Source organism: Falco peregrinus, chromosome 2, assembly GCF_023634155.1.
Source record: "Falco peregrinus isolate bFalPer1 chromosome 2, bFalPer1.pri, whole genome shotgun sequence".
NCBI classification, from domain to species: Eukaryota; Metazoa; Chordata; class Aves; order Falconiformes; family Falconidae; genus Falco; species Falco peregrinus.
The window spans coordinates 90,208,392-90,220,953 of NC_073722.1; the positions used below are offsets into that span (position 1 = coordinate 90,208,392).

Consider the following 12,562-nt stretch of genomic DNA (forward strand, 5'->3'; position numbering starts at 1 on the left):
TTTTGAGGGAGGGGGCTGGCAGCGTTTGGAGTCTCTCCTTCCTCACAGCGTTAATTCTAAGCATAGGTTTTGCAGGTAGCACAGAACTCTGGTTACTAGCATGTGTGCTTTTCCCATACATATGTGTAAAATGTATAAAAGAGAGAACTTTTACTGTGATCCTTGCAAGAAATGTCATAGACGTGAGCAGCTGACTGATTTCAGTTGTGAAGTGAATCATGTTTGTGTTAAAGATTAAGAGCTTACCAAACAATGAAGAAGCATTTTGAAATACATTGTTACAGATCTTCCAGAGGGTGCAGTGAAAGGCCTTTGCAAACTCTTCTGCCTTACTCTGCATCGATACCGGTGAGTAAATTGATGTAGAAAAGCTGTATTTAATCTATCAGTATTTATATTATATTTATTAGTTAAACTGGTTGGAGCATCTGGAAATGTTAGTGTGCAATGTAACATTGATGCATGTGACACTGAAAGATGCCATCTCTAATTAGGCTTTCAAATTACGTTTGGCATTAAAAAGTTTTACAAAGCTTACCTTGTGTTTCACTTCTAATTCTGAAATTAAAACTTGCATCCTGTGGTTTAGTTTGCAAGAATTAATGCCCGTGTCCTTGTGAAGCAACATTAAAGTGTCTTTTGGACACTTTTAGATTGGATTAAATTGTGGCCTGTTGTAGAGAAGCTGTTCAGAACCTCTTTTTTCTTCTGCAACCTGCTGGAGAGCCTTCTTCTGTCAGCTGAGGAAGGGAATGGAGCTTTCTGCCAGAAACTTCTCCACTTCTTGGAACAGCAAGCATAAAATGACTATTAGCTTGACTGCTAAAAGGAGAAGGCAGAGTCCTTTGTGTGTTGCAAGTATAGTAATATGTGTCATGTTGGCAGGATTTATAAAGTTCACTGGGGTGTATTTTTCATTCTAGCGATGCAGCATCCCGCAGAGCCCTGCAGCTGGCACTTCAGCAGCTCGCAGAGTCCCAGCCGGATGCAACAGCAAAAAATCTTCTGCAGTCACTTCAGTCTTCAGGGATTGGTGGCAAGGCCGGAGTTCCCAGGTGCTGGATGAGTTGCTTTGTGTGGACGCAATTCTGAGTTGCTGGTAGTTGCTTTTGTGTTCAGAATGATGCTTCTGCTGCTGCTTGCCAGAGGTGTTAAAAACATCTAGAGACCAAGTTGTTCGTGATCATTCAGATGTTCCTCTCTTCCCTCTTTCATGTCCTCTGGGAAAGCAGAAGGACTGTTGTGGCATTACTGCTGGCGGGTTGGGTCCGAGTTACGGTTTTGCCTTTAACCTTCAAGCCTGGAGAGATGAGGCACAAACCCTTTTCTCAAGAAACCATCTCCAAAATGATTAGGAAAGGGGATTTCCTCACCCAGCTGGTGTTCAGCTGGTGGAATTCAAGACCTTATTTAGACAGGGAGATAATGAAATCTGAAGCAGAGCTGAGAAACATGCAGCTCTTCTAAAACGCTGGTGGTTCCCAAAGGTGACGCAGGGTATTGTGCCACTGCTGGAGGCCACAGAGCACCATCCTGCAATGCCTCCATGGCTGAGTAGGAGTGTGGCATTTAGAAAAAGATCTGATCTTGGTTTAAAGGCTTGCAGTGAGATGATTTTTACCTTTCTGTCACAGTGTCTGGCCTTGTGCGCAAGGACAATTTCTAAATATTCTTTCGCTTTGAGGTAGAGATCAAAATAGGGTGAGGATCCTCAGGGAGCTGCGAGGTGGGATCTGTTACCTGAAATGGAGGGAGGACGTGAGAGTTAGCAGAAACCGGAATGGAGTAGTGTGCCAGGAGGGAATGTAAGCTGAGAAACGATTTGGCAGTCTAAGGCTGGGAAGCTATGACGGTAAAGATGAGCAGCAGATGAGAAATCTTGAGTCACTTTTTGGGCACTCTCAGTTGGCAAAGTATTTAACTCTCATTTCTGTAATGCTGCTGGGAAGATCCAAAAATGGTCTTTCTTCTGCTAAGGTTTTTCATTCCCAGCAGGAAAGATTTAGCCTCTTTTGTGCCATTCAGAAGTTCTAAGTGTTAAACAGGAGTTGAAGCACATAGCTTCCTACGACTAATTATTTCTTTTAAAAACTAAGGCTTTAGCTGTATTTTTGCATGATAAAATTGCTTTGCTTATAAGGTGGTGTTCTGACTTGGGCAGAGATGAGTCTGTTGTGGTCTAGTTAGGTGTAAGTTACATATTGGGAGCTGTAGATTTACCTCCTTCTCCCGTTTGTGCAACAGTAAGAGCAGTGGATCTGCAGCTCTGCTGGCACTCTCCTGGACATGCCTGCTTGTCCGCACAGTCTTTCCAACACCTGACAAGAGGCAGGGAGAAACATGGAAAAAACTGGTAGGTTCTTTTTGGTTTGCAGAAATATCCCTTTGTAGATAAGGACTTAAATATTTCTAATGTCTTTAAGTTGCTGAAACATCGCAAATGATTCTGCACATAACTGATAATGTCCCATTAAAATCCAGGTTTACATGGCAGTCTTTTTTGCTTGCTGGTGTATTTTGACCTCTCCTGGTCTGCTGGAGAAAACAGGAGCTGTATAAAGCAAAGGAGTGGGGCAGCCTTGCGCCTGCACAGAGTTGCTCTGCATACTATGGTGCATACCAGTGTTTCTAGACCTGGCGTGCTAGTGGTGCCTCCAAGGTGCAGTCTGCAGTGTGGCATGAATTCCTTCTGCCTCCCTTGAAGCATTTGTGTGTGATATTCTGCCAGACAGTGTCAAGTAGCTTTTTGCTTTCTTTTCACTGCTTTAACAACCTGAACCTGTGACCATGCCCATAGCACCTGGGAATATAGCTGGGACACGTTTTAAGAAGAGATGTAATCTGACATAAATTGCTGTTTTCAGAGACAAAGTTTGCAGAGCTACTGTGCATGGTTCTGCAAAGTGGTGTGTGTGGGACAAAAGCAATGTCAGCTTGTGGGGAGAACTTACATGATGTAAGGACTTTTTCCTAAGCACATTCAGCTAATCACTGACATTGTGATCCGTCTTGTTCCGTATGAACTCTCTGAGAAGCAGGTGCATGAAGGTTTTTTTGTCTGTTTCCCTTGGCAGGTGGAGGCTCAGTGTTTGCTCCTTTTGGAAGTCCTGGGAGGTTCTCATAAGCAGGCGGTGAATGGGGCTGTGAAGAAATTGAACAGGCTGTGGAAAGAGGTGATGTGTACTGTACGTGACCGTACTCAGTAGCTGTTCTAGGTTCTGCTGTCTTAATGTGCCTTGCTCTTTTTCTCTTCAGAACCAAGATCTGGTGGATCAATACCTGTCTGTCATTCTTGGTCTTGAACCAAACCAGAGTTATGCTGCAATGCTTGGACTTGTGGTACAGTTTTGCACAGCACAGAAAGAGATGGATATTATTAAACGATACAAGGTGAATTTGTTGTACTGCTTTTTTTTTTTTTTTTTTTGCTAATAAGTGTTACAGTTGAATTGAAATAACTAGAGCCCGAAATAAATTCACTAAGTATTTATTAAGGCAGGAAAGCAAAAACAGCGCCGGGCGGCCGGGGAGTCACAGCTCCATCCAGGCTCGCAAATTCCAACAAGTATCACAGCCCTTTTATCCTCAACTTCAAGGCCAGTTTAAGCAAACAGTTATGCTCTCAGTCCCGTAGCAAGAAGCTGTATATTACAAAACTAATCTATTTTTACACTAAGGTCTAGATGAAGACAAAGGTTGTCATAGTAACATGAGATTATGGTTTAGCATTGGCCTTGAGAAGGTACATCTCGCAACCTCATGGTTAACAGTTAACTCTTTTCTCACCAGACAGAACGTTATCAAATCTGTTGCAGCAAGATCATTCCTTTTGTTAAAAACCCATTTGATCAGCAAATTACCCTTAGTTACTTGTTACAATAAGTAGCTTCACTTCTCATCGTGGGGAAGGGGGCTGAATAGATTGAGGTTGTACTTTGCATCTGCCTCTGGTTTTGTTATCTGTCAGTTCAGTAGTCACACACTTCTGACTAAACAGCTGGCATAGGTTTACAGAGGGGGTGTCAGATGTGTGGCTTTTTGCTGTGGCCTGTGCATTTATATAGATGGCCAACACTGCAGCTTTCTATCTTCTCCCCTGTGTAGGAACAGAAGGCAGCATTTAGCTCGCAGTGCATTTTGAGTGTTGGGCTGAGGGGTAGAGCAGAGAGTACTGATCTCTGCTTGACTGTCTTACATGAGGATGGAAGCACAGCTGCTTAGTGGATGGGCTGCCTTCCAGAGGCATGCAGGGTGCTGTGTATGGCTTGCAGTGTGGCTGTAATTTGGTGGTTTTACTTGTTCAGAGTGCTCTTCTGGATTTCTACTTGAAGACCATCCTTATGAGCAAGACAAAGCCTCAGAAGCACGTGCTGGTGAGACATGCTGTTACAGAGCTGCTTGTGCTTTTGTCCTATGTGCAACATCCACTGCTGCGCTGAGCGCTTTGTTCCCTTTGCAGGACAGCTGCTCCCCGCTTCTTCGGTACATGTCTCACGCTGAATTCAAGGACTTAGTTTTGCCAACTCTGCAGAAATCCCTGCTACGGAGTCCTGAGAACGTAATTGAAAGTGAGTCTGTCATCTCTCTGCATTGCTATGTCAAAGAGCATGAGTAGTTATTCCTTAGAGCTCTGGAGCTGTTGGGGGAGTACGTCTCTCTGGACTGTGCTTTTGGTTGTGTGAGTGCAGGCAGCGGGATTGTCTAAGGATTAGATGTGGAGAAGCAACATTTGTGGTGTGATCCCAGGTGTCTGGGAATGTGATAGTTACTGTTTGCACTGAGGACAGAATTTCACAGCTGAGTGCTCAGAATAATCCTGAATTAATCTGTTCATTGGGCATCAATTTCAGTGGTTTTTTTCTTCCTATTCCTTATTGACCCTGTCTGCTCTTGATGTGAACTGTGGGCAAGGGTGTATTAAAATGATGAAAACAGTTACTCAAAATTTAATATGCCATTATCTCTTCTGTCTTCAGCAATCTCGTGTTTGCTCGTATCTGTGAATCTGGATCTTAGCCAGTATGCTCTAGACATTGTGAAAGGACTGGCCAGTAAGTACCCTAACTTCTGGAGGGAATGATGAATTCAGAATAAAGCTTTTTTTTCATCTTTGTGGGTGTACCTGTAACAGCTTGATTGTTGGTGAAGAGGTTGTTTTATGTTGGAGGGAGGATGATGCTGTAACTTGGAACTGGAATAGTTCACATGATGGTTCTAGAAGCTGAGTCAAGCCACGACGTGTAAAGATATGTCCTTGTCTTGCTGGGTTTGTGCAGTTTGTTATAAGGAACTCTTAGCTTGTGTGTTATTTTCTAGGTCATCTGAAATCCAACAGTGTGCAGCTGATGGATGAAGCAGTTGTGGCATTAAAGAACTTGGCTCGACAGTGTAGTGATCCTTCAGCTGTGGAGTCGCTGGGCAGACACCTTTTCGCCATCTTAGGGGGTGAGTAAATGGTGGGATAAGCAATGGAGATGAATAAAGGCTTGCCAGCTTCAAGGAGTTGTGTGTATTGTATTTTCTGTTGTCTTTAGCTGCCTGTATCATAGGGGTGGCTCAGCCTGGATCAGGGATAATGCGGCAGGCTTTTGCATTTTAGAGATCCTTGATGTAGCACATAGCTGTTGTCTGTCTGTAAGTCAGCTGTCACCCATTTATTTCTGTTTGGCAGGCTCAGAAGGGAAGCTGACAGTTGTTGCTCAGAAGATGAGTGTCCTTTCAGGTGAGGATCCTAGAAGAAAGGTGCTTCTCAGGTGGAAGAAATTTAGCAGAAGGCTGAATGAAAGGGATCTCGTATGTTTAGGGTTTCCTGCCTGTCATTCTGAATTGGCTGTAGTTGATGTCAGAGAGAGTGCAGGCAGGATGCCACATGCCAGTTCTTGACTTTCTAGCCAAAGGAAATAATTGGCTGGTAAGGTAAAATATTTTATGCAAGAAAGACGACTATTCTGAGTAAAAATTAAGACAGAGGTCCTGCTGTATTGGTACATCCCTTGCAGTGACAAGAAACAGCTATGTCTATGCAGGGGTTGAAATGAAATGAAACTTTCTTGATCGTTTTTAGATTTTGCAGCAAGTGCTGGTAGCTTGGGAACTAATGAGAGGGTTCTGTCCTTTCAGGGATCGGCAGCCTTAGTCACCATGTGGTTTCTGGATCATCTAGCCAAGTTCTGACTGGAACCATGGCTGAGCTTTTCATCCCTTTCCTGCAACAAGAAGGTGAAACCTCTTGCCTTTGTTCTGGGTTTGCTAAGCTGCTTTTGTCATGAGCAGGATTTTCATATGGCCTGTTATTCAGGATAAATCTGGATTCTCGCCTGTTGCGTTACAAAATCTGTTGCCCTGTTTGGATGAGCAACCCTGTGGAGACAGTGCTGTGTCTGTTAGGAGCACATCCATTCTTTTCCTGCCTCTCCCCAGCGTTATCACCTGACATTATTCTGGTTTATGTTCCTGTGTTTTATGCAATTGTTGTACTGACATGAGCTCTGTGTTACTTCCTAGTCCATGAAGGCACCTTGGTTCATGCAGTCTCTGTCCTGGCTCTTTGGTGTGTTCGGTTCACCACAGAAGTTCCCAAGAAGTTGGTAGAATGGCTAAAGAAAGCCTTCAGCCTTAAAACCTCTACTTCAGCTGTGAGACATGCCTACCTGCAGTGCATGCTAGCATCTTTCAAAGGTAAATCTGTGCAGCTATTAGTAACTCTTTAGACTGTGTGGCTTAAGAGAAATCAACTTTTGTACTTCCTGATACAAGTAGATAGCTGTGTGGATTAAGAAGAATTTTGGTAGGTGATATCTGTTCACTGACATCTTTCCTGTTTCTCCTTAAACTCTCTCTTGCTTTGAAGTTTATAAAGGTGGTTTGTCTCCTTGTATAACTAGCATCACTGCTCATCGTGCTGTCTTTCGTATACTCCCAAAGTAATCTTTGATTGCTTTGTTTTTGTCTTACACTTAAATGATAAGGTTTCTAGCTCAGGGACTCTGCTTTTTTTTTTATGTAGCACCCAGCACACTGGGATCCTGGTCTCTGGCTTTGGCTCTTGGAAGCTTTAAAAAATAATAATAAAAAATATTGTTGTGTTTGAAATGAAGAACTTAAGATATTCTAAACTTGTGGTCTTCTTGAGATTTGTATCTGTTGGTCCTGTCCCCTTTGACTTCAGCATTTGATCCACAGGTCAAAGGGTGATCAGTCTGATGCCTGTATGTGAGATCTCCCTTTCTTGGTGATGCAGTGTGAATCAAGAAGATGGTATACATTTGCTTAAGAGATCAATAACTCAGTGTATGGTATCCATACAATGGATTAACCATCACTTTTCCAATATGATATGAATGAAATTGTAATTCTGCATTTTTCTGTTGTAGCTACCAGGAATTTCTGTGCTACCACAGGGCTGAAAAAAACACTCTTAAACCTACTTAGATTTCACAGGAAGATGGTCCTTTCAATATGGCAAAGCCTGAAATTGCTCGTGCCCCGGGCAAGGGGATTACTTGTGTGTGGCGTGTGCAGCTGTTCAGAGCATCAAGGCTCAAGATACTTATATTCTAAAATAATTTACGCACCACTGGAACAATGACCATTGCTTTGACCCACCCAACGAAGCATCCAGCTGGGACAAAGAAAAGGAGTTAGAATCTTCTAAGAGTTTATAGTTAAAACACTACTTGCAGATACTTAATGTAGAAAATCCCAAGTCTTTTGTTTCCTTTTTTAGTATTGTGTGCGAGGTGTTGCTTCTGGAAATAGCAGAAACAGCCAGCTCAGCTTCTGTGGGAGCAAGGGTTGTGGACCTGTGGGATTCCTTGACTTGTGAATGTTTGAAGTGGAACAGATGGTTGTGGCTTGCCAGGAATTTACTTTCCCTCTCTTAGGGAAACATAATCTTTGAAGTCAGGCTTCCTGTGATTTGAAGCAATTCCTTTAATGTAACTGAATTAGCATTTTCTTTTGCATCCCCTGAACAGAAACTGGTATTGAGATGGGACTGTTTTATCTGTGACGAAAGGTCTGAAGTGGTTATCCTCTAGCTTTTCGTGGTTAAAGTTCAATGCTAGTAGCGACTGGCAAATACTCTGGGCGATTCAGTCTTCTCAGTATGTGTCTGATTCCTTTCCTTGTCTAGTGACAAAAGAACCGTTGATACCCCCGTGGTGTACAGTATGAAAGGACCGTGTTGTTTTGTAACTTTCTCTTTCTGTCTCCTCAGGTGACACATTGTTACAGGGAATGGACTTGCTGCCAATGCTGATCCAGACAGTAGAAAAAGCAGCATCTCAAAGTACTCAGGTTCCCATGGTAACTGAAGGAGTTGCTGCAGCTTTGTTGATCTGCAGGATGTCTGTAATTGAGGGACAAACTGGTAAGGTCACAAAGCGTCTAGTAGCACCCAATATAAACAGGTTCTGAGGCTTAACGCTTTTCTGGACAATATGGGTGAGATACTGTTCCTTCATCTGTGTGTTGTTTCCACATAGAAGCTCATTGCCCCTTTGTATGCCAGGGAAAGATTAATTCCAGTCTCTCTCAGTTATGTCAGTGAAGAGTTCTTGCTCTTCCCTACCTTTGCACCTTCCAGCTTCCATTCATCTAGGGATATTCCTCTTTATTCTGACAGAAGACAGTCACCCAGACCTTACATGCTAGGACTTGACTGATGCATTAAAACTATTACTTGCTTGTTACTTGGGTAGTGGTTTTACCAAACGTCTTTGGAAAACACGAGGACTGAAGTTCTGTCTTCCATTAGAGGATATTACAAGAAGTCTCGTGAGTTCATACATCTGCCAGGATATAAAATCCAGGTGTGTTCTGTCTATCAAAAGCAGCACACCACTTTCCTCCTTTCCTTCATTTTTAGGAAGGTTTCCCCTATGAAATATTAAGGTAAACCAGACCAGATTTCACAAATGTAACCCAGAGAAATGTATTTTTGTCAGCAGCAGGTATTTTTGGGGCATACTTAAGTTCTGAATGAGAGAGATGAGAGGCTTTATAACTGCAGACAAGCAAAGACAGAAGTAACTTGAATGATTTCAGGAGGCAGAATTCTACTGTGTTTTATGTATGCTGGTGGGTTCTGACTTAGTTTGAAATATACTTGATAGACTTATTCTTTTCCCTTCAGAGTCTAAGCTGAGTGGTTTCTGGCAGCTGATTCTGGATGAGAAAAAACAAATTTTTACATCTGAGAAGTTCTTGCAGTCTGCATCAGAGGAAGGTAAATTGTCAGTTACTGTGTATCCGGTTGCAGTTTAACTCTGTTACGTAGTACTTACAAGAGCTAATGATGCTGTTCGCCCTGTTCTATAATCCTTGGTGGATCCAGTTTCAAATGAAAGTGAACAGCGTACTCTTTCAGAAGTATGTCTAGACTAATTGTAGTCTAAGATTGAACAATGTATTAATTTATTTCTTAATGAACCTGAGTCATCAAACATTTATAATTCCAAATTTGTAGTCTGTTAAAGCCTTTCCAATACAAAATACATCTCTGTAGTGTCCCAGTTTTTAAGTAAATAGTTGAAGCCAATCTGAGAGACACAGAGAAGCCTAAAATTACAAGTAAGATGGCAAAAAGTAAAATAAGGGTGAAGAAAAAACAGGTAGTTGAAAATATTAAGTATGTGGTGGAAGAGTAATAACAGATAGGAAATCAATTGGCTTATAAACTAGTGTCTCTATGCTCTGTTTTGTTCTCTTGTGTTTAAAGATTAATTGGAAAAAAATTATGGAATGTGTCCAACAGAAAACATTACTGATTGCATTGTAAATGGAAAGTTTTGAAAATGAGTTTGTGATTCCTTTCTCTGAAATGAATTCATTTATCTTTTGTACAAAGCTTTGAAGAGGTGAAGTTTTCTAAATGGGAAATAACATCGTTTCTCCTTTGCTTCCTGCAATCCTTGTTTCCTGAAGGCAATGTGTGTATCCATTCATTTTCCTTCCCAAGTCTGCAAATACTCTGAAACAGCGTGATTTGGAAAATTTTATATTGCTCCCTTAGGATGTTAGATCCAAAAAAGTAATGCTAAGAGTAAATATTGTTGTGATTTGTTATTGGTGGTTATTTAAGCAAAAACATGTAGCTGAAATGCTTAACAGCCCCAAACCATCTGATGCCTTGAATTTTGGAAGTCCTCTGTACCTGTACTTAATACGGGTTGTAACCCACCCCGTGTTTCAGGAGCTTTCTGCTCCTGCTTTGATGCTGTGATTGAACATTGATATACAAACCAAAGGGCTTAGTGACAGTTAAAGCACAGAAGATGGTGTAAGATAAAATACCAAAACTACTATTCAAATGATATTATGCACTTAAGTATGAATTCAGTAGACGTTTTATCGTCGCTGAAAATGTTTCAGCAGGGCTCAGGAATTACTGGCATTGATGCAGCGAGCACGGTGTTTATCATTCTGTTTGCTCTGTTGACTTAAACAAAAATAGGTCACACATCGTGGTCAGGAAAATTCTGCTGGGATTCAGCTAACAACGTTTTTATGAAACCATGGCTCTGTTTCCAGCCTTGGCAGATTTGAGTTGGATTTGTCTCCAGCTTCACTGAGAAGATTATGTAGAGGCTCAGTTTGGCTAGCTATTTTAACATGCTTTGCTTGCTGTTTGTTTGTTTTCAGGTAAAAAAATCTGTTTCTTTATGAAGTCTTATGCTATTTTAAATATTTGTCTTTTCCCACAGCGATGTGTACAGTACTGCAACTGACAGAGCGCCTTCTCTTGGATCATGTGCAACGGCTGCCTGAAAGTAAAGTTCAGTACGTAGCGTGCACTTGCTGCCACCGATCTGTGTCTGACCCCTGCGTGTTAATGCGGGCAGTAGAGAGGGTGGGCTTCGGACTTTGTAAAAAATGTTGAACTCTTTGTGTTTTTGTGTCCACTTGGTTTGCAGAGCTGCCTCCCTTGCTAAACCCGTTGTATTTCTCTCTTTTCAGGCAGTATCACCGTGCCCTTGTTGCAGTACTGCTGAGTCGGACCTGGCATGTTCGAAGACAGGCCCATCAAACAGTGAGGAAGCTCTTGGCCTCTCTGGGAGGGTACAAACTGGCCTATGGGCTCTTGGAGGAGCTGAAAGTGGTTCTCAGTTCTCATAAGGTGAGTAGTCAAGAAGAATAGTCTCTGCTTAGGCAGTTGCTTGTATGCTGCCAGTCACCTCCCTACCCAAGGTTTGCTCTTGGGATTGACATAGTGTGAGATGAAGATGATTCAGTTCCAGATGATTTCCTAGAATGTCACTTGTCACTAGATGACTGCATATTACTGTATCAGCATCTGTGGTGTGCTTAGTCTTCCCTACATACACAGAAGACACGTTCTTCAAAATTACGTAGGGAGGAAGCTGCAGTTTTCCATGTCCTTCTCTTATTTTAATCCAAATTTTATCTGCTGGAAGACCAAGTGCTTCGTTCCTTTCTCGCTATCCTAGTTCTTTGGCCCTGGGTTATAGCTCAGGCTGCCTATTTAAAACAAATGTAATATAAATACTTTAGTAGAAACTACTATAAAAATTAAAAATAAAATAAAAAAAGGAAATGAGTGCTATATTATTGGGCATGCTGCTAAGCCAGCACCATGTCAAGTTGTATAATTGATTAAGTTGCATTAATTAGGTACCAAGGCTGGGACTTTGTAAATAGTCTTCCCGTGTCAAAGATACAGCCTGAGTAAAGTCTTTTTGAGAAGTTACTGGGTAAAATTAGACTGCAGAAGTTGTGCATACTGTTCCCAGCCAGCTGGTTCAACCTTTTCCAAAGTCTTTGCCAAAAATGGTCGGTTTAAGTTTTATTTTACCCTGGCTTGCCAAATCTAGTGCAGTCCTCCATTCTTAACATTTCTGTCACTGTCATCGCTGCTTTGGTTCCACTGTTGTCCTGTATCCCTCCCTTCCTTTTTGTGGTACTGACAGAGGGAGCTGATGGTTGGTATTCAGTATGTTACTGTGAGGACGTGCGCTCAGGGCTCAGGAAAGCTTGGTATTATGTGTTAATGCCAAGTTGTCTACTCAGGTTCTGCCTCATGAGGTCCTGGTGATGGAGTCGGGAGAGCTGTCAGAGCTAGGAAGGTCCTATATTCCTCCCCGTGTCCTTCATGAGGCACTCTGTGTCATCTCGAGTGTGGCAGGGCTCGATGTGGATTCCTTTGAGCCAGAAAAGCTGGCGCTGGAGATGCTGCTGGTGAGCCATCATCCATCTGTAGGTGAGTGATGGGGTAAGACCACTGTCAGGGCCAGTGTAAGGGGTTTTTACCTTACCTTTTGTTTCATTGTATTAGCAGTCTGCTTGATATCTGTTATGCTCATCTCTTCTTGCTAGTGGCTGTGCAGCCGGGTCTTTGGCCAGCCCTCCTCATTAAGATGAAGATAGATCCCAAGGACTTCGTTACCAAACACCTGCATGACATACTACCCAGGATCACTGCCTACACTCTGGAGAACCAGGTGATAAACCTCTGCTTTCCTTGTGTTAGTTTTGGGAGGTACTTTGGAACAGGAGAGTTTTCTGGAGGAGTTAAGTATTAACTGGTCTATAAGGAAGGAGA

The 12,562-nt window shown here is 42.3% G+C and overlaps 1 protein-coding gene across 2 annotated transcripts in view; it reads left to right on the forward strand.

Moving 5' to 3' along the window:
• Nucleotides 1-12,562, forward strand: part of GCN1 (GCN1 activator of EIF2AK4) — a 43,456-nt gene that overhangs the window by 2,705 nt on the left and 28,189 nt on the right. For both annotated transcript variants that reach the window (XM_055795304.1, XM_055795305.1), the window contains exons 3-20: nucleotides 285-348; nucleotides 924-1,055; nucleotides 2,245-2,353; nucleotides 3,075-3,173; nucleotides 3,256-3,390; nucleotides 4,305-4,373; nucleotides 4,460-4,568; nucleotides 4,977-5,051; nucleotides 5,317-5,445; nucleotides 5,672-5,722; nucleotides 6,121-6,219; nucleotides 6,505-6,678; nucleotides 8,219-8,371; nucleotides 9,137-9,229; nucleotides 10,707-10,782; nucleotides 10,960-11,119; nucleotides 12,031-12,220; nucleotides 12,337-12,461. In XM_055795304.1, the coding sequence (XP_055651279.1) occupies nucleotides 285-348; nucleotides 924-1,055; nucleotides 2,245-2,353; nucleotides 3,075-3,173; nucleotides 3,256-3,390; nucleotides 4,305-4,373; nucleotides 4,460-4,568; nucleotides 4,977-5,051; nucleotides 5,317-5,445; nucleotides 5,672-5,722; nucleotides 6,121-6,219; nucleotides 6,505-6,678; nucleotides 8,219-8,371; nucleotides 9,137-9,229; nucleotides 10,707-10,782; nucleotides 10,960-11,119; nucleotides 12,031-12,220; nucleotides 12,337-12,461 (2,042 nt within the window). The remainder of the gene's footprint in view (nucleotides 1-284; nucleotides 349-923; nucleotides 1,056-2,244; nucleotides 2,354-3,074; nucleotides 3,174-3,255; nucleotides 3,391-4,304; nucleotides 4,374-4,459; nucleotides 4,569-4,976; nucleotides 5,052-5,316; nucleotides 5,446-5,671; nucleotides 5,723-6,120; nucleotides 6,220-6,504; nucleotides 6,679-8,218; nucleotides 8,372-9,136; nucleotides 9,230-10,706; nucleotides 10,783-10,959; nucleotides 11,120-12,030; nucleotides 12,221-12,336; nucleotides 12,462-12,562) is intronic.